The sequence below is a fragment of the Corvus kubaryi genome, unplaced genomic scaffold (assembly GCF_017639235.1).
Source record: "Corvus kubaryi isolate FWS band 111438036 unplaced genomic scaffold, C.kubaryi_AGA036_p1.0 77, whole genome shotgun sequence".
Lineage (NCBI taxonomy): Eukaryota > Metazoa > Chordata > Aves > Passeriformes > Corvidae > Corvus > Corvus kubaryi.
In genome coordinates this window covers 1,582,019-1,603,197 of record NW_024582064.1, presented here as the reverse complement: position 1 = coordinate 1,603,197, position 21,179 = coordinate 1,582,019, and the positions used below count along the sequence as shown (strand labels likewise).

Here is a 21,179-nt window from a genome sequence, read left to right as displayed (position 1 = left end):
GAAATAGTCTCTTCTTTTCTGAAGAACTAAATGTGACCTCAATTTCATTTGTTCCCTTCCTTCCACTGTCAAAACATAGAGCGTGTATGTAGAACACATACACGAATAAGAAAAACTCATAAAATAACACAATTTGAAATGTTTGCATTAACAGAATGAAATAAGCTTGGAAGTATTAACTTGAAAACTTGGAGAAATTGTATATGGGAAATCATTTCAACTTGTCTTGATCTAGAAATAACCTGTAAAAGGAGACCTTTGATGCTTCACTGGGGAATATACACAGCTGTGTCTATATACCCAGCTGTATTCTGGAGATAAAAGTATATCCAGATTGTTTCCTGATAATTTGTTGGCTCTATTTGAGTATTTCTGGGTTATGAGAACCTTTCTGTAGATGTAAGCGGATATAAACTTGTAAATCTTTGCTCTGTGAAGCCTAAAGGAAGGAATTTGTTACAACATTCGGTGAGTTTGCTCTGTTTCAAACTACCTTGCATTACAAGTTCTGTATCACCCTAGAAAATTTTACGTGCAAATATTTCCTGTCTCTAGCATATATCCCATCTTGGGTGACCTTGCTTAAACTTCAAGATGAAAGCCTGGTTGTTAGAGTACGTTAAATGGAACCATTTAGTGATAGGATTTCACATTCATAGCCACCATCTTAGCTGTTGTACTCAAAGCCAGACTGCAAAACCCCTAAGTGCCTCTTCTGCTTGTGACAGTGCCTTAACTACACTGCAGACACGTTCTTCAGTTCCTGTGGCTGCACCACTTTTGTGACAGGTTCTGCTGCTTGCACAACTACCTGGGTGGGGGCAAATGGCAGCTTTACTTTTCAGGGAGGAGGCCTGGCTGGTAACCATTATGTCTGATGGTTTCAATTTAAAAAAAAAAAAGAAAAAGCCTGTCAGCTCTGACTAGTGGCTGGTTGTAGTGACTCAGCCAGCTGCTTGAAAGCTGATAATGACTGGAGGGTCTAGGTAATACCCAGTCAAGTTTAATAGAAAAAAAATAGCTGCCTGTACAGATTTCCTCTTACCTAACCCTTAAAAACATTCTCTTACTATGTGCTTGCAGTGCTGACATTTCCTGTCCTTGGTGACAGAGGGGGTTGTCTTTTGGAAGTGTTCAAAGTCAGGGTTGGATGTGACTTTGAACAACATGGAGTAGTGAAAGGTGTTTCTACCCATGGGGGTGGGGTGGGTGGAACTAGATGGTCTTTGAAGGTCTGTTCAAGTTGAAACCATTCTAATTCTTTTGTTGATATGTTCCTCTTTGAGTACATCTTGCTTGTTCTCTCTGAGCATCTTCCTTCTCTCTCCTTTTGCATGCGAGCAATTCCCTTTCTCCTAAGGGTGGTGACAGTGTAAGGGGAGCAAGATAGGTGGTTTGTGATGCATCTTGGTCTGCAGTCATATTATTTCAGCTGTATGACTTCAGTACTAGAAAATAATACATGCACTTATTGTTTTACCATTTTTTTATACCTTTGAAGTTTATTGTTGGTGTTTCCAAGAGTTGGACTAAGAAAACTGTAGAGGAATGTTTAAATTTCCAGTATGGCAAGATAATGTTACTGTATACTAGTTTTGAAGGTTTGGATATATGAGATATATGTGGTAATCAAATTGATCATAAGAGGTTGCTTTCAGAGGTAGTGTAAGCCATGTTGCAATGATTTAAATGTCTTTCCAGCTTGTATGGTTGTTGGAGGTTGTCTTGTGGGCTTACTGTACAGGATAATTGGCCAAATGGGTTCAATGTTTACCGTGTTATGACGCAAGGTTTGCTTTTGTGTTAAGGGAGAGTTGAATCTCTTTAGGCACTTAAGCATCCTGTGGTGTCTTACCTGAGAATCTGCTGTATGATAATATGTCTGTAGTTACACTTTTAGACTTGTGGTGTTGCTAACATATTTTTTTTTTCTGGCAATGTAAAAAATTTTTAAACACAGGAAGCTCAATAAACAGGGTTCATTAAAATATTAGTACGTTTTCTAAAATCCGTAGCTGCACTGATGCTTAATTTCAAGTGTGCATAAATACTTTCACTCTAAATTTTTTGAATAAACTTATTTTGTTCTTCAACAGAGGTGTTATGAACATAAGCAGTATAGAAATGGGTTGAAGTTCTGTAAACAGATCCTTTCCAATCCCAAATTTGCAGAACATGGAGGTAAGTTTTCAAATGGCATGTGGTCTCTTTTTCCCTGTACTTTACAGTAGAGTAATTATATGTTTTATACCACTTCACTGCTAACTTTTTGCCCATAAAGCAGTAAGAGCATCCAGAAACCTCCGTATTAGGCATTTACTGTTGATAAGATTGGTCATTTTAAAGACTGATGTTACCAGTAGTCATGGCTTCCCATTCTTTATCCTTCAAGTCTAAGATTCATGGTGCAAGTTTCCTAATACAACAATATATTTACATATATACATATGTAAATACATATTATTTCCTAATATAATACACTATTATTTCCTAATAATTTCCTATGCATTAGTTAAATCACTTTTCCTGGAAAATTGAGATTCCCTCACATAAAAGTGAAAAACAAAAGGAAGAGGCTGAATATTGTTCAGTACTCTGTCAGCTCTGTGGCCTGCTATTTTTCTGAAGGAACAGTCTTATTTTAAAAGAAGAAAAAGGTGTTTGTTCCTTTGCTGTATTTTTAGTCAGCTCTTAATACTGAGTTGAAAGTTTCTTTGCACTGTTCAGAAATGCTTTGTGGGTTTTTTGCAACTAATTTGATATGGGTGGATGTGTGGAAATACCAGAGTTGTGAATAGATAATTGAGTAGTTAAAAAGAAAAATCTCAATGTTTGTAGAGCAGACAGATTTTACTGCCCTTTAAGATAAAACATTACTTCATATTTTGATGGAAGTAATATAAAAGGTTTATTGCTGTGTATGATATACTTAAGTGAATAATCTGACAGTAGAGCTTTCCATGTGAGAAAAGAATGTGAAATCTTGAGAGTGATAACTGAATCTAAATTTGCATTTATTCTATGTTTAGGGTTGCTATATGGAGCTTAAAACCCATGAAAACGAAAAACTGATACTTATTTAATCTTTTTTTTTTTTCTTTTTTAGAAACCTTGGCAATGAAAGGACTAACATTGAACTGTCTAGGGAAGAAAGAGGAAGCTTATGAACTTGTGCGCAGAGGCCTGAGGAATGACTTGAAGAGTCATGTCTGTATCCTTTTTGAAATAGGGCTTTTTTGCTGATGAATAGAAAAGATTGATTTCTGCAACTACTTGATTTATAGCAATAAAAGCCCGTTTAAACTTCAAACTGGAAGTTCAAAGTTTTCAATTTCCAATAAATATTTTGTCTTCAGCTATCCAAAGGGCAGATGTTTTGCAGTCCTTGCAGTCACAGTTAGCTCACGTATTATTCTGGCATGCATTGAGTATTTTTTAATCATTAATCTGCAACTGTAAACTCATGGTGGGCATTTAAACATCATTTGCTTTGGAAGCATGAGTAGTTGCCATTACATTGTTGAAAAATTGTCGTATACTCGGAATGGAGGGACTATGAGCACTTCAGTTGCCTAAAAATGTTTTCAAGTAAGCCTAATAAGGTTTTTAGATACCCTGTTGCTTTATTTCCTCCCCCAGTATGTGAAAAGTAAAGTTTAAAGCATATTATATAGACTATACATATAACTGGCAAAGTTCTGATGAAAAGAACTGTAGTGTTCCTGCTCATTTTTAAAACAGCTTGAGAGCTTGTTGGCAGCTATTCTATCACTGCCGTGTTGGAGCTCATTTGTCCCTGCTCAGATTCAGTGGAAGCCTTAACAGAGTTTTCCAGGTTGGCATGTCTATGGCCTTCTTCAGAGGTCAGACAAGAAGTATGATGAAGCTATCAAATGCTATAGAAATGCACTGAAATGGGACAAAGACAATCTTCAAATCTTGAGAGACCTTTCTCTGCTACAGATTCAAATGAGGGATCTTGAAGGTTACAGGGTAAGTATGTATACTGCATTTAATCATCTCCTAGGGAACTGCAGCAAAGGTGGCAGATTGATTAATGACGCTTTAAAAAAAACAGTTAGGTCCACAGGATTAAAACTATATGCCACTCAATACTTTATGAAAGTGAAAGCAGATATGCTACTGAGCAATTTCTATAAAATACAGATTTAATGTCAAATTTTCAGCTTAGTGCAGAATTGCTTGCCTTATTTTTTTTTTTCTTGATGCTGTATAATCCATCTGTAGGCATTCTCCAGTTTTGTTCTTTTCTTGAAAGGATTCCCGTAGGTAAGAGGCAACGCGTAGGAACCCAGAGTGCCGAGAATATTTCTCTGCCTGTTTTTAAGGGTTTTTAGCCCCCTGGACAACACTGGTATAGCTTTAAACCTTGGAAAAAATTTCCAACAGTCAGACAACAACTAGAAAATACAGTGGTGTGAATTAGGTGATAGACTACTATGTAAGATTGTCACAGGGTGAAAATTTAGAGGTTTTAGGCTTCTCTTTATAGTAAATAGATAAGGGTAAAAAATATCAAAATGGAGGATTGTTGTTGTTCTCTAGACCTCCTTCTTCTACCTCTCCATATTCTGCAGTAAAAGTAGTTTGGATTGATTGGATAGAAAATTCCGCAGTTCCTAGTCGTGTTACTGAATAATTGGTAAGAAAGTAAAAATAATGTACATTTTTAGCAACTATTGGTTAAAATATCTTTAAAAGGCTGTGTAAATCTTGATAATTGCTCGCTCTCACTCCTACTTTTCCTCCTTCCATGCTCTACCTGGGTCACGCTAGTGGCTCAGTTCCTCTGATAAGACTTAATAAACAACTATCTAGAAGCATTGAAACTACAGAAGACGTCTCGCTTTATCTTTTAAACTCCTTGCAAGGACTTTCAGCAAATTCTCTCCCATCAGGAGAGACTTGATTTATGGCACAGTAAAGTGTCAGCAATGTGTTCAGAACATGACTTTTATTCAGGCAAAGGAGTTTAAATTTTTTAGTAGCTTTGCGCTCTATATCCCTTCACCTTTACATCAGTGGCCTCCAGTTTCTCTTGGCAGTGGGTAATAACAAGCAGTGTGCTGCATGAAACATATTTTGGTTCCTGGCCAACTTGGGCATTAGTGAGTGACAGCTACATTTTTTTTTGGTCAAGTTTTCATCTTTTTAGGTTTCCTTTGCACCTCTAAAGTCATGTTGTTTAAAACACATTAGTTGGTCTCTTCATGTATTATTTCCTTTTCAAATTAGGGTAATGTTAGTATACCCAAGAGCAAGTTCTGTGTATCAAGCTGTGTGGAACCATCAGCTAGCACAGGTCCTCAGAGAACTTATTCCTGAGTCAGGACAATTCTTAAGCACTGATTTTTTTCAAATTAGTAGTCTAGAAATTTGGTTCCACTCTTGCTGAGGCAAGGTAGCTAAAACTCAGTGTAGGTGCTAAAATGTGTTTGCAAATGTCTGTTCTCTTTGCCTCTGGATAAATGTGAATACAAATTTTGTAATCTCTACACATACAAGTAACACATGGTTACAGAATGCATTAAGGATTAAATGTTAGGATGCTTAGAAGTCAGTAATTCATGGCTAATCATGTGCTGACTTCTGAAGAATGTGAATTTACTCTCAAAACTGAGAATAAGGGTATGTTTTAATTGGGTTTTTCTTCTTTGCTTTAAATTCCAACCTCTCCTACCTCAAAATATTTTGAGTGCTCATCATTCTGTTAAAACAACTGTAACTAGTTTTAGTTCTTTGTTAATCCCTACTTCTGACTGTTTCAATAGGAAGTATCTTTTTCCCTTTATTTTAAGTTACTTGAAAATGCCTTTCAGGAGTCTGTAACAAAACAAGTAATAGCATTTTCCTCAGATTAAAGCTGCATGATACCAAGCAAATCTGTTGCGTTTTCCAGCTGTAATTATCCTCTTGCCAAAGAATAGGCATGTGTTTGCGTGACTTGTGTTGCCTAAGAACAGTTCTAATGATTTAAATACACATGTACTTTCAAGGTTTATTTGAAAGACCAGTAAGCGTTCCTGCAACTCAAACCAAGTATTCTTAATTACGTTCTGTTCATAAGTGGTAAGACAGGAAAAGCATGTGTGTCATACATTAACAAAATTAGTCTGACTCATCAGGGTTTGGTTTGATGTGTTATTTTGTGGAGGCTTATTTTTTTATTCAGTGAACACCATTATAGTTCAAAGTTTATTCTTTCTCTAGTTAATAAAATGCATATAGCAAACTATTTCGCAGTGACTTCCTTAAATACTAGAATATTGAAGACAGAATATTGCCTAATGGATTCTACAGAGTATCAGAGTAAAGTCAGGAAAATTAGCAGCTACTTTTTTGCAGGAAACAAGGTACCAGTTGCTTCAGCTTCGACCTGCACAGCGAGCATCATGGATTGGTTATGCCATTGCTTACCATCTGCTGGAAGACTATGAAATGGCAGCAAAAATTTTAGAGGAATTTAGGAAGACGCAGCAGGTAAGAGGAGAACGTGAAATTCCTATATGGAGTGTTGCTTAAGCCAAAAATAAAACATTCCTCTCATCATGAGAACTTTATGCAGTTTCTTCAGTCAAATGAATTTGATCCCTTCTAATTTTAGAATTAGAAGACTGAGCTATGTCCTGTGTTTGGCTTTCCTATGTAGACATCACCTGACAAGGTGGACTACGAGTACAGTGAACTGCTGCTCTATCAAAATCAAGTCCTCCGGGAAGCAGGGCTGTATAAAGAAGCCTTGGAACATCTTTGTACTTACGAAAAACAGATCTGTGATAAACTGGCTGTTGAAGAAACTAAAGGTAATCGCTTTCTGAAGATACATTTAAACACATAGCATACAATGGGATGTCCATACTGTCAGCTTTTCCCATCTTTTGGAACTTTGATTTGGTTTTAGGTTAATTTATTTAATTTTGCTGTTGTAAAGGACTGCTTGTCTTGGAGCTTATTCAGTCTCTGCCATGTTCTTCTCTCAGATTGGTAATACATCAGTGAAGTACAGACATGCTGTTCTGAAACTTTTAAGCTAATAGGCATTTCAGCCAGGAGATCCTAAATTGATGTCCTGAAGTTCTGAGAAGTGTACCCAGACCTGTGGTGTTACAGCTTTGATAGTGGCCCTGACAAGGATACCATGTCCTGAAAGGGAAGAATCATCTTTGGCACAGCAGAAGGCTTTTAAATGTATTCAGTCACCCTTGCAGTGTGTAGAAATTGTTTAGTGAGGCAACCCAGTGTAGGCTTCTGTTGTATTATTATAAACCTGGTGTATAATACTATAACAGATCACTACAGTAGTGCAGCTTATATTCTATAGAGGGAATTGCAGAGTGATACAAGCTCATTCTCACAGCTCTATTAACAGGTGCACTTTCTTAAAGCATGCTTTGTTCCTCTTCTGCTCGATGCTTTTACAGTCTTTCTGTGAAACTGCCAATCTATTGAAGGTACTGCTTGTTCTTGGCCCACACTGGAATCTATTTAAATGATTGCTTGAAGTAAAGAGAATAAATCCTTTTACTCTAATTTATGCATGTAGATGTTGTAGCTAGTTCCCTATTTCTGCTAATAGTAATCTCACTGTCATGCAAAACAAACCTAGGAATTGAGTAGTCATTGTATTATGGGAGGTGTGGTGCTTCCTCAAGGAAAATGATTGCAGATGACTCTCCAGGGTAGCTGAATATCTGACTTGGTTTGCATATCAAAGGTCATGGATATAGAGACTATGCTATAACAAATAATTTTTGAAACATAGTAGCCGGACTTTTTGGGGTGGGAGTGGGTTTTTTGTGACTTTATTTTTTTATCTGAAAGGTCTTTTGACATATTTTGTGTTTCATGTTGACGTACTATGTGACATACTAAGTGTTTGAAGGTCCAAGGTTAGTAGTGAAATAGGTTTTTCAAATAGGACTTCATTAAAAATAAGTGCCAGACCAAAACATAAAACCTCTTAGCAAGTTACCACACAAAAGGATAGAAATACCCTTTGCAGTCTGCATGCTTTCAATGGGGCACAAGTGATTAATTTCTTTGGGCACAGCTCCCATTGTGTTGTTTGGTCTGGCTTGGTTGCTGTGTATTCTCCAGGAGAGCCTGCTAATAAATGAGTGTGTACAAATTTTAAGCACACATGCAAAAGCCACAGTGGATGAAGTACAACTGGCAAACACTGAAAATTGTATTGGCATTTGCTGCTGTTAGATAGAAAAAAAATTAACTTTCACCTCAGAAAGAATTAAGGTCTATTTTCCCAATTCCATCATTCTCAGTGAGTGAACTATTGATGTTTTCCTGGGCATTAGATTCTGTGTGTAGTCCTCAAGTTATTCTAACTGTGGAAAGCAGCATCTGTTGACAAAATTGCATGTCAGCTGTGTGACATAGGGAAGAAGAAAGGTAAATTTGCATTTTCCTCTTGAAACTGGGTAAGAAAATCTTGCCTTAGTCTAGAGTGGCACTGTTAACCTCTGTTGTGTTATCTGTTCATGCCTAACATTTGTAAGTAGCAAACCTTTGTAAAGTACAGTTTTCCATTGTGAAATTGACTCCTGTTGCAGTTCCAGCATTAGCAAAGATGTTTATACAATTGTTAGACCTAATCTTTATCAGTTTTAACTCGTATTGAAGTATCATTAAAAGGAAACTTGTTTACAGAATCTTGAGAATTTATTTATCAAATCAATGGCTTGATTAAAAACGCGGAAGTTAGTTTCATGAAATACCAGATTGAAGAACCATTCTCTTACAGTTCTTCAATTTTAGTTTGGTTTTCAAGATGCTGTATGCATTAGCTACCATGTACTGCTTTTAACTGCCTTCTGCAATAAAAACTGCTCTTAAGGTAACCAGTCACTTCAGTAAGTGAGAAATAAAAACAAACTACATACATTTTGCATTAAATTTTCAAGTAAGTTTCAGGAATTACGGGCTGAGTTGTAAAATCTTACTATAATTGCAGCTATTGTCAAAGTAAAAGCACATCTGTCAACTAGTTTGTAGTACTACTGTGCTCATTTTTTCTAAGAAATTAGAATCTGCATGGAGTTAAGGATTATCCAGTCTTTTACTGTAGAGTGATAAACGTTACACTGCTTTAGTATCTTGTTACCTTAATTTAAAACTTCTTGTTTTTCACACAGGAGAACTCCTGCTTCAGCTTGGCAGACTTGAAGAAGCAGTTGAAGTCTACAAAGGACTTCAAGAAAGAAATCCTGAAAACTGGGCTTACTACAAAGGCTTAGAAAAGGCACTTAAGCCAGGTAATGATTTGATATCTTGTAGTAAATAAGCTTTTTCTGCATATAAAAGCATGTAAAGCTTGTATTGCTTTAAATACTAAAACTATTATTTAAAAATTCCTCATTTAAATATTTCTTTTTAGTCATAGTGTGTACATACTGTCATAATGTTGGGGTTTCTTAAGAAAGACTGGAAATATTTCTTGCATTGTTGTTACCTTGTCTTAACTAAAACCATAGAATAAAAAAAACACAATAGTATTTGTGGGTGATTGAAAGAATGGAATTATTTCTTAGACGACACTTTTAATTTTGAATTTTTCCTTTACTGTCTCTGTTATCTTAATCTTACGTTGTAGCTAATACAACTGAATGGTCTGCTTTGAAGGTTTTAGACAGCAACAAGGCAGGAGCTCTTTTTAAGATGGGAGATAAGCAGTTAGTATGCTACTGCTGGAAGAGGCATTATCAGATACTGACTACCTTGGAGTCATTCAATACATTAGTTTTAATAAGATTGAGGAAATTCTGTTCTTTAGGAAGGATATAGCCATTAGTTGCTATATATTCTGATTTCTTTTTTTTAGTCAGGTATAAATCACTTTCCCTGCCCCCTTTTCCTTCTTGCCAGAAAGGGAAAAGTAAACTGTGAAATTCTCTTCTAGCTAATATGATGGAGAGACTAAAGATCTATGAAGAGGCATGGACTAAATACCCAAGGGGACTAGTTCCAAGAAGATTACCATTAAACTTTTTGTCTGGTAAGTGCATTTTTGCTGAGCAGGTAGTGATCAACACTTGTGTTTCTTAGATTCTGATTTAACAGTATAAACAATCTGCAATTGATGAGTAATGTCTGGTAAAACAAAATCAACAGGTCTTTTTCCTCTCAAGGTGAAAAATTTAAGGAATGTCTGGACAAGTTTTTAAGGATGAATTTCAGCAAAGGTTGCCCACCAGTCTTCAATACTTTGAGGTCATTATATAAAGATAAGGAGAAGGTAAGTGTTCTAACCAGTTTTTACATGTTCTGCCTCATAACTGATGTATTGAAGAGATGAAGGAAACTGTTTTCTTCAGTATTGACTCCATCAGCACTGCTTTAGATGGCCTGATATATTATATATATAGCTGGGAAAAAAATGAAGTACATACATTGGGCATACATGTGCCAAGTTGGTAAATGTAGAAAACTTAAGATTTAGTAATTCTAAGCTGTGTAAGTGTTCACCAAGGGAGGCCTGGTCTTAATTTGTTAAAAATAGAAGTGAGATTGAGTACATTCTCAAATGTAATGTAATTCTGGATATTGCAGAATCTTCTTACTAAAATAACTAGTTTGGCTAACACCAAGTAGCTCAAGTTGAAATAAAATACTATCTGGCCCACAGATTATTTTTTCTGTGTCTCGTCTTGCATGTATAGGTGGCAATCATAGAAGAGCTCGTGATAGGTTATGAAACCTCTCTAAGAAGCTGCAGGTTATTTAACCCAAATGGTGAGTGCTGAGTCTGTTGTGCTTCATGGAGTAGTGCCTGGTGTTGTGTGTCCATTCAGAGGTGGGGAAATAGGTAGTGAAGAAACAGAGGTGATGTGGGTTTTTTTCTACTTTTCCCCTAACACAGAACTGAACCATAACTGTCAAATGTAAAGTCTGTATTCAAAATATAGTCACTTGTTCTAAATTTTTTTTCATGGGTTCATGAATTTAGTCATCTCTTCGCAGTTTTGAGTTCAAGTATGCTATTTTCAGGACTTGAGTTTATCACTGTTCAAGAAACTGAAGTTTGAAAGCTGTGTCAAATCTTATAACTTCAGAAATGTCAAACGAAAAACAGTATCTACTGATAGCACAGTCTTCACAGACAGGTGTAGTTTTGGAGCTTTTGGTGGGGACCAGGTTTTGTGTTCTTGGAGGTTTTGCATATCAGACTGCCCGTAGCAAATACTTGGAACAAAGTGAAACTCCCTTTGACCTACCAACTTCCTTTTCCTTAAAACCACAGAAGGAGAAGGGAGCAGTATGTGCTTAAAGTTGTTTGGAAGCTCTCCTAAGTCTGATAGAGAGGCAGAATTAACTTCAGTGGCTGTATTTATTGCATTCTGCTTCTGGCATGTTGTTTTAGTAATAAACCAAACAGAAAACCGCTTTCCATTTTACTCCTGCCAGATGATGGTAAAGAAGAACCTCCAACCACTTTACTCTGGGTCCAGTATTATTTGGCTCAACATTATGATAGAATTGGACTGCCATCCCTGGCTCTAGAATATATAAATGCTGCTATAGAAAGTACTCCCACTTTGATAGAACTCTTCCTTGTGAAGGCAAAAATCTATAAGGTAAGTTTGGGTTTATTCTTAGTGACCAAAGGTTATTAGTTTGTTAGGAACTTCAGTGAGTTTCTAGATAAGGGTATTATTGTTTAGCTACTTCAGGTGGGGTTTTCCGCTGCATATAAAAAGCTGCTATGATGGTTTTTAACTCAATAAAGGACAAAAGCTGAGAATTCACATTTTGCTGTACATAAGAATCACGCTGATAAATTAGGTGGAGTCTTTCATCTGTTCTTACCCCCTGGTTTTTTAGCTGCTTAAAACAATTTCTCAAGTGCACTATGATACTGTATCAGAATGGGATTATCCAAAGTGGTTCTTTAAGCATTTTCAGGAAAAACATTCTGCGCTAAAAGACCAGTAATTCCATAATGAGGAAAGGTATTTAACTGCTTTTTTTCTTTAAAGGTCTGTTGCTTTTGAAGAAAGCTATTTATTAGAAAAAGTCTAAAAAAACCTAATTATATCAAACAGTGAGTAGATAAAATGTGCATGTTTTATAATTACTGAATCTGACTTAAATTTCTATCTCTTTAGCATGCTGGAAATATTAAAGAAGCTGCAAGGTGGATGGATGAGGCTCAGGCTTTGGACACAGCAGACAGATTTATCAACTCCAAATGTGCAAAATATATGTTGAAAGCAAACTCCATTAAAGAAGCAGAAGAAATGTGTTCTAAGTTTACGCGGGTTTGTTGCGCTTAACTAGAGGTCTTTGGAATAATGTGGGCCTAATCCCTTGTGGAATGACTTTTTGTTTTTAACTGTGCACTCACTTTTACTACCATATTTACGTTCTGTTTCAGACCAACAATGGTTGCTTGCTGCAGTTATGGTAGTCCATAGCAGGGTTTGAATTAATCTTGGATAAGCATGATTCCATAGTAATAAGTTAAAAGTCTATAAAGCTTGGATTTGGTTATTTTTGCTGGGTAGGAAAAATATGTCATGCCTGTTTTAGAGAGAAGTTCTGAGAAAATTTTTGCACAATAATCTTTGGGTTTAATCTTGATTCTGTAGGATACTTGAAAGATCTGGTAAAGTTGCCCATGTATCTTTTTTCTAATGGTAGTAAGTTTGAGAGTTTTAGATGTCTCTTGGGACATAATTTTAGTGTGGCTAACAGCTGAGAGGCTGTGTGACGTATCTTGCTTGTGTGAACCAACTTTCATCCCCATGTCCTTGTTTATCAGTGATGATGGAAAGCTGCATGCACCTTTTTTCTTTTATTTTTCCATGTACTTGCACATGACCAGTTATCTGGAAGAAAAATTTTGTGTTATGGAAATTGCATAATTTCATGCATCACTTTTTGTCGCTGCAGTAATCCCATTTTTATAGGTTTGATGGTCACGCAGGTTAGTTACTTTTTAAAATGTACTTCTTTGATGTTATTCTTTCATAACTGAAAGTCAGAACAGCTCAGTGAAGTCTCTCCAGACTATTTGTCAAATGATAGTTTTGGAATACTAGCAGTGTCATTTGTGTGTTGTCTGTGGGAGACAGGCAACAGGCTGTTGGGATCTACCTGCAAAAGCAAAGCCTTTTCTGTTTGTTTGTCCCATTTTCTCCCCTCTTAAAGAGCAGGAGAAACCTGGAGTGTAAGGTAGGTTGAACAGAGAGGAGGGGGGAACAGTGTTTATAAAAGAAATCTGAAGGATGTTGTGAAATGAAGGCTATGTTCAGGCAGACAAGAGGGGAGGGGAAGTTCTGGTTTTTTATATCCTCAGTAGCTTTATGTGGGGGTTTTGATGCAAACCCACTATGAATTTAGGTTAATTTGACCTCCCTCAATGCCTTAAGCAGCTCTAAGATGATGCTAAAAAGGAAGCGTACCGGTTACCCAAAACTGAACTTGAAAAATATAATTTCGTGATGTTGCTCTTTAGAATCTTATCTCCATTTGATCTTTTGTCTAGTGCTCAAATACAGGCTTCTTAATTAAAAAACAGTAATTAGAGAAGACCTAGATTAAGCGTAATAAAAATGGAAACGACATTTTGTTTTTAGTTGCCTAAATCAGGCTGTTTTGAATACTGCCTCTTTCATTGCTATGTTCTTATGGATCTGTGCAAATATATATAAATACCAGATTTGAAAGACAACTGTAAGCCCCCTTTTTGAACCAGAAGGTGTCAAAGTTAACAGTATTCCTTTTGCCTTGCTACTCCTCTCTAGGACCGAATGCGTTGGAAATAATCATCTACTACTACTGTGAGGATACTTAATCAGCAGTTCTCTGGGAGATACAAATAGCAGTTTTAATTGAGGGGAAAAAAAAATCCTGCAGGATTTCTTGCAGGTGTCAGTGTCTTGCCATGGGCTAGAACTTTTCTGCCATCTTTTCCATGCTGCAATGTGTTGTGTGCACACCGTATTAAAAACGCTGAATGAAGGTCTCTCCTAACCTAAAGATGAACTGTCACAGTGAAATGACCACTGCCTGGCTCTTCATTGTGTCTTTCTGACTCTTCCAATAGGTGTAACAAAGATTTTTGTATTTGTTTTAATTAATGAACAAAGCAAGTTGATCTTAACTGTGGCATTTCCAGCTTTCTAGACTCCAGTTCTGAGATTTAGCATTCATTTGCTTTATTTATGCTTTTAATTAGGCAAAGATAAAAGAAATAGCAGCTGACAAATCCAATGAGGTTTATTTTTTTGTATAATGCTGTTTTTGATTTTAGGAAGGAACCTCGGCAGTAGAGAACCTGAATGAAATGCAGTGCATGTGGTTTCAGACAGAATGTGCTCAAGCCTACAAGGCAATGAACAAATTTGGAGAAGCACTTAAGAAATGCCATGAAATTGAGAGAGTACGTATTCAGCTCAACTGCTTAGGTTGGAAAACACTGGTTTAAGTTTACTGTGCTGATATGTTACTTTTCTGAGCAGTAAGGGTGCATTTCATGTAGCTTCAGGAGAGATTTCATTTCATGTTGGTTACTGGCAAGTTTATATAGTTCCATTTCTTCCTAAAAATGCCATTGTAAACTGTATATTATGAAGAGAATTTATAAAGTTACTTGAAGATCCAGACAAGAGCAGAATACTGTCAAAAATAGTCTTAGTTTTGGCAGTGTACATAGGAAATGGATATTTAGGTACAAACTAAGAGCATGTGTACTTTAAGTCCAAAAATAAGTGGATGAGCTGACAAGCCCATCCTTAAAGTAAAGGACAGATGTCAGTTACTGTTAAGGCACTGTTTTAGAGGTAGACAATAAATGTTTAAAAAATTACTAAAAATATTTACTATCTTCTCCTTAAAAAAATAAAGGCTACAGCTTAAAAGAAGCTGTTGCAAAAATAAAGACTTCTTAAAGTAGAAGTTTTATTTAAAAGGGGGGGAGTACTTGCACATTAAATGCAGATATCCATAGTGAGGTAAACAACAACATTTAGATGAACGACTTTAAAAACAAGCAGATGTGGGTTTGGTTTTTTAAAGCATATTAAAGTCTACCAGACCGCTGAGGGTGTAAAAGAAGTGCTGAAAGAGCAGAACTAAGTAGGAAGCTATGCCTCTTTGCAAACAGAGAGGCATTAGGAGATTTCAGCACTGCTGCTCTTCTGCAGGGAGGACTCAGCTCTGGAATCTTCTCTGATTAGAAAAAAGTGATAGAAAATTATCAAAGTAACCTGGTCTAGTGAAAGGTGCCCCTGCCTGTGGCAGAGGGTTGGAAATAGATGACCTTTAAGGTCCCTTCCGACCCAAATAATTTTGTGATTTGCTAGGACCATGTTTTGTTTGCACAAATCCTTTAAATAAATTAGTGTAAATTCTTTTGCGTAAGAAACTGTTAGTCTTATAAATTGTCTTGGGTACCAGAAGAGGTCAGCAAATGAAGTGATAACTTAGGCCACCCAAAAAAATATTTCTAAGGATTTAAGTCACTGTTTATTAATTTGTTGGATTAATTGATTGAAGGTGTAGTAAAGTTCAAAAATAAATAAGCAAATATGTTGAATTCAAAAACCATCAACAAAGCTTTTGTAAGAAAAAGCAGTGCCTCTTAAATCTTTTATAGGGGTCAGTTATGCCAAGGGGACAGTCTAGTTGATAAAAGGTGTTCTGTTTTTCAGGAACACATTTTATCTCGTACTTCACACCATAAAGGATGTAAACTGTCTCAGAAAATTAGGGAGGTTGATCTCATGGATTTAATCGGTGATTCATGGCTGGGAAAACAGTGTAGGAGCAAATAATCAACTTTTACAAGAAAAGGAGTTTTATCATGGAGATTACTAAGGCATCTCTAGAATCTTCATTATTTCATCAATAAATGATCACAGAAACGGATTGAATATTGCAAGGACAACAACTGCACTGTCTCAGTACTAAATGATTAAGATGCCCATGAAACGTAATGTTCAACAGTGTAGTCAGTGACAAATTACCTGCCTGTGCATAAGTAGTAAAAAGGTCTTAAAATAATTGTTGCTGCTCAGGAATCCTGAAACCATTGTAGATAATGCTGCAAAAATTTCTGTGCTGGTGTGGAGCAGCAGTCAAAAGGACACATGAGGAATTAAAACTCGAGAAGTAGTACTTTTCTACCATTATGTCAATCTGGCACACTATTTACATCTGAGTGTCACACCTTCTTAAAAACGTGCTAGTAAAACAACTGTTGTGGGGTAACTTCCAGAGGAAGAGACTGCAATTAGCTTGTTGTGCTTACTCTTCTATCCTGATCTTTGACAAATGAAGCTGAGTTTAAGATAAAGTTATATGAGATCATAAGTACTTGGAGAAGTTCAAGAGGGGAATGACTTTTCACTGCTTCTCAAACAAAAACAAAGGTACATTAGATGGTGCAGAAAGCAGAGCTTGAACAAAAGAAAGTACTTTCTCACATCATGTCTGGTGTAAGTGTGGACTTTATTGCCATAGTATTTAGTGGAAGTTAAAATGATGCTTTTGAATGAAAAAAAACCCAGAGCAGTTCAGAGAAGAAAAACTCCTCAAATGCTGTTTAAATACAATGAATATAAAACCTTTGTCTGCTAAACTGCAAATTATCAGAGGTAGCTACTTTTAAGAGACTGTGAAATTGGTGTATTTTGGTTCTGGGCTAAGATGCCTTCTGTCCTTTTCACCATGAGTTTAGTTTTGGAGGGTTTTGTTAACGTTTGTATTAGGTAGGTTGTATTTGTCAAACAGTAAGCTTTTACTAAGTTATTATTTTGAAAGTCCAGGTCAGTATCTCATTGTTAATACTTGCTAAATAATGTTATGTTACATTGTGTTAGCATTTTGTAGAAATCACAGATGACCAGTTTGACTTCCACACTTACTGTATGAGGAAGATCACCCTTAGGTCTTACGTGGACTTGTTAAAACTAGAAGATGTGCTTCGACAACATCCCTTCTACTTCAAAGCAGCACGGATTGCCATAGAGATCTATTTGAAACTTCATGATAATCCCTTAACAGATGAAAATAAAGAACATGAGGCTGATACAGGTATTCAACCCTCAGGATTTATTATTCATGCAGTTTCACTAATTAGTGGATATTTTAGGAAGGTCTGGCATTCATTATCGTTGTCAACTGTGGGAGCCAAAGCCAGAGTTCTATACAACTCAAAGTAGGCAAATTGCAGCTTGGACTACATGGTAAAGTAGATGTTCTGCTGGAAGCTAAACTAATGTGTGCTTTTATTGTTGTTATTATAAAACAATGATGGGTTTGTAGTGAGAGTTGTAACTCTTCATTACAAATATTTGTGTTATGGAATGGCAGTGAAAACATGAACTCTCATTGTGGTTGGTCCATGGAATAGCAGACTGAAGCAGATGTGTTTGGGTAGCTCTTTCTAAGCTTTTTATCAGTGTACAGAAATTTCACTAGGTAACAACTTAAATTTTGTCATCTCTTGCTTCTGATGTAAAAATAATGTTTAAATCATCTATTTATTTTTTCCCCCTCATCTCTGATTTGAGAGCAGCTTAAGTGGTTATGACTTGGGGCACCTCAAATGGTCTGAATAGAGGTTCCTTCAAGAAAGAATCCTTCAAGAGGAATTTGTCAAGTTTCAGTATTTTTCATCTCATTATAGTATTATTCTAATTCCTGTCCTCTGATTCCATTAAGGAATTTGTGAATTACAAAGCGGCAGCATAGACTATAAAATAATCTATCCATAGTAAATAAGCTTTTACAAAGGTAATGACAGCATTGCTCATTAGTAGATACGGTTTTAAAAAGGTGTTGTCTGACAGCTGCTTGATGCTGTTAATATTAGACATCAGTGTTGTGTGGTTTTGTCCTTTGTGTGTGTACAGCAAATATGTCTGACAAGGAGCTAAAGAAGCTACGAAATAAGCAGAGAAGAGCCCAGAAGAAAGCACAGCTGGAGGAGGAGAAGAAAAATGCTGAGAAGGAGAAGCAACAGAGGAACCAGAAAAAGAAGAAAGATGATGATGATGAAGAAATTGGAGGACCGAAAGAGGAACTTATCCCTGAAAAACTGGCAAAGGTGCTTACTAATGTAATAATAAAGTCTTAGAAATTTCTAGAAAAGTTGTAGTGAGCACACATAAAACTCAAAAGCCATTCAAATAACTTGCTGGGGTTTTTTTGGTATGGTGTCTCTTGACAGGCAGCATTTTAAAAACAATTCCTTTCTAGGGCTAGTTTGTTAGATACAGTGTCAGTAGTGTGGAAGTCGCAGCTTTTGTGCCTAGTTCTCAAAGGCAGTAATTGAAGTCATAAACATTTGTTACAGGTGTAGCATGGAATTATCTCCACATGTCTACTGCATGAACTTGTTGATTATACCCTATTTCTAGTTGGTCGTGTGGAAGTCTTTTCTATCCTGTGTGGAAGGTGATTATCATTCACTCTTAGGTCCCCTGATATTCTTTTGTTTGCATAGTCAGCCTGTGAAAGAGGAAACACTGAAGCATTGAATGCTTTAATAGGATTTGTTTGCATATGTTTTGAATGGGGGGAAAAGGAATAAAGAAGCTGTGGTAGTAAGTAGTAGACTAGACTGAGATGGATTTAGAGATCTGGATTAAGAACTATAGAGAGATATAGAAGGGCAGGTGACCCAGAAGACTTTTCTTTTAGCAGAAGTTATACCTGTAAGGAGCAGGAAAACAAAAAAAAAAAAAGTGAGGGGAAGATAAGAAAATTATAGAGACTGGAAAAATTCATTTATAGCAATAGTAGTATAGATTGCAAGTCTTTATAGGCCCAGTATTCTGGATCTATATTCATACTATTCATACTTCATATTAAAAGAGAGTTCTTGAGGGGATATTTGAAAGTTGAGTCAGTGAACTTAATTCTGTAGCCAAGAAACAAGGGACTTAAACTTGACTAGTTATTAAGAATATTGTTGGTATTTCTATTGTTTAGTTCACTGGTTGCAAGAAGCAGAACTAACTAAGATTGAAATGCAACAGCATGTATTGAAATTGAGTTCTGTAGTAGAGGGATGTCATGGGGATAGCCCTGAAAAATCTAGCCAGTTCCCAAGATTATAAGGAATAGTTGCAGCTGTATAATGCATTCCTTTGGCAAATCTAGTTATGTCTTTAATATATAGATGTCAATATAATATAATTCCAAATTCAATATCACAATCATGATATAGACACTTCCAAATGCAGTTGGTGCCGAAAGACTGTTTTTGACTATTTGCAAATAGTTTTCCTGAAACAGCTGCCCCTGGATTTGTTTGGGTATGTAGCTTTGGCACTAAAGGCATACCTTTGGAATGGGGTTTTATTATAGGTTACAAATAGTTGATGTGCACAGTGTGTATGTAAAATCAACAACACACAGAAGTGATGCGAGTGTTTTATGACAGGTGCTGTAGTTACGTTTAGCAGGAAGGTGTCCATTGCGATCTTCAACTCAAGTTTGCAAAGAAGTGTATCACTTCAACATTGCTGTATTGTTATTGGCAAAAGCAAAATTTGTATTTGCTTCTTAGAGAGTAATTTCGTAAAAAAAATATGAAGGACAACGGACAGTTCTTGTTTGAGTAATCCCAAACCTCTATGTGCAAGATACCTGTCTGTAACGAACCCCTGCACAGAATTAATTTGTGTGAAAGCTGTCCATTTACTGGATTACACTAGCTAAGATCAGGAGACCATTTTCAATATCTAATTACTTCCAACTTGGTGTTGGTATTTTGGCTGGGACTGTCACCATTACCTCGCAGCTTTCAGGAACCTGTCTAAGCAGAATGTCATGGGCATTTATCAATCATACACCATCATCTCAGGCCCACATGCATATGTTGGTGTGGACAGCCACACTGCCCTTTTCCATGCAGGTTCAGGTCCAGTTGTATTCACTACTGGTGTATGATAGAAGGAAAAGATTTGTGTCTCTACAGCAAAATGTGATTTGTAGCCATCAAAAAGCAAATATTTTGGACTTTTTAGTCTGCGTTTATATATTGAGTGAAAGTTGCAAAATTTGTTAACAGAAGAGGTTCTTATGCACTGCCTTAGGAGAGTAACCCTCTGATGTGACTCAGCAATAGCTGATTTTTGTTGTTGTAGTGACTAGATTTGAATTTCGACTTAGCTGTTTGTTACTTCCTTGAATCTGTAGGTTGAAGCACCTTTGGAAGAAGCCATTAAATTTTTAACACCCCTGAAGAATTTAGTGAAGAACAAAATAGAGACTCATCTTTTTGCCTTTGAGATTTATTTTCGAAAAGGTAGGTGAGAAGACTTAATGAAAGCAAGCAATTTGTGAATCATAAAGGTGTTTATTGGAACTTAAGCAGCAATTATTGATGAGGTATGAGGAGCCCATCCCTGTCACAACACAACTTTTCACTGGACCAACACTCCAGCCATGAGCAGTGTGTGAAAACCAAAGTTTGAACATTTGATGATTATCCACTTAATTCACTGGTTTAATAGATGCATGTTATTAAAAATAGCTTTTGCAGTACACTCAGCTGTAAATTCTTCTGATCATTCTAATTCCAAGCACTAAATACTCCTGTAACACAATGCAGTGAGTTCCTACCACAAGTTTTTGAACATTTGTCAACACTTTTTTTTTTCCAGAGAAGTTCCTTCTGATGCTTCAGTCTGTGAAGAGAGCCTTTGCTATCGATTCTAGTCATCCTTGGCTTCACGAGTGTATGATTCATCTCTTTAGCAGTGGTATGTATCTGTTTGGTAGGACTTCCATCTGTGCACACTGCCAGGTGATGCCAAACCTACAGTCACTGATTTTTAGCACAATTAATTCAAAATATTTAATGCATGTATTAGAAAGCTTTTTAACCAACTGATTCATGCTAAAATTATGCATGGTTATTATGACTGCAGCTGAATTTAGGAGTCATTCCAGTATTGCTAAGAATTTTTAAGACTCTGACCAGTATGTGACGCCTGAAAGAAAAGAAGGCAGTGAAGAAATGGAAACTGCAGAGTGAGGAATGTGGCTTTTCTGCTGACAGCCTGTGTCAGCATGCAAGGAGAGGGCTTAGAATTCTGTCATTGGTAAAAGTTGGAAGAATTCTCTCCCTTCCCCTGCCCCAAAGGTCACCCTTTCTTGTGGGGACTACAGACTAGACATTTAAGAAC

The 21,179-nt window shown here is 36.5% G+C and overlaps 1 protein-coding gene across 1 annotated transcript in view; it reads left to right on the top strand.

The window, feature by feature from the left end:
- NAA15 (N-alpha-acetyltransferase 15, NatA auxiliary subunit) overlaps positions 1–21,179 on the top strand; it is a 36,536-nt gene that overhangs the window by 10,667 nt on the left and 4,690 nt on the right. The window contains exons 2-17 of the mRNA XM_042051898.1: positions 2,097–2,181; positions 3,107–3,211; positions 3,836–3,993; positions 6,367–6,501; positions 6,671–6,824; positions 9,171–9,290; positions 9,935–10,030; positions 10,164–10,270; positions 10,695–10,767; positions 11,440–11,609; positions 12,141–12,293; positions 14,291–14,419; positions 16,860–17,073; positions 17,895–18,088; positions 20,188–20,296; positions 20,655–20,753. Of these exons, the coding sequence (XP_041907832.1) occupies positions 2,097–2,181; positions 3,107–3,211; positions 3,836–3,993; positions 6,367–6,501; positions 6,671–6,824; positions 9,171–9,290; positions 9,935–10,030; positions 10,164–10,270; positions 10,695–10,767; positions 11,440–11,609; positions 12,141–12,293; positions 14,291–14,419; positions 16,860–17,073; positions 17,895–18,088; positions 20,188–20,296; positions 20,655–20,753 (2,101 nt within the window). The remainder of the gene's footprint in view (positions 1–2,096; positions 2,182–3,106; positions 3,212–3,835; positions 3,994–6,366; positions 6,502–6,670; positions 6,825–9,170; positions 9,291–9,934; positions 10,031–10,163; positions 10,271–10,694; positions 10,768–11,439; positions 11,610–12,140; positions 12,294–14,290; positions 14,420–16,859; positions 17,074–17,894; positions 18,089–20,187; positions 20,297–20,654; positions 20,754–21,179) is intronic.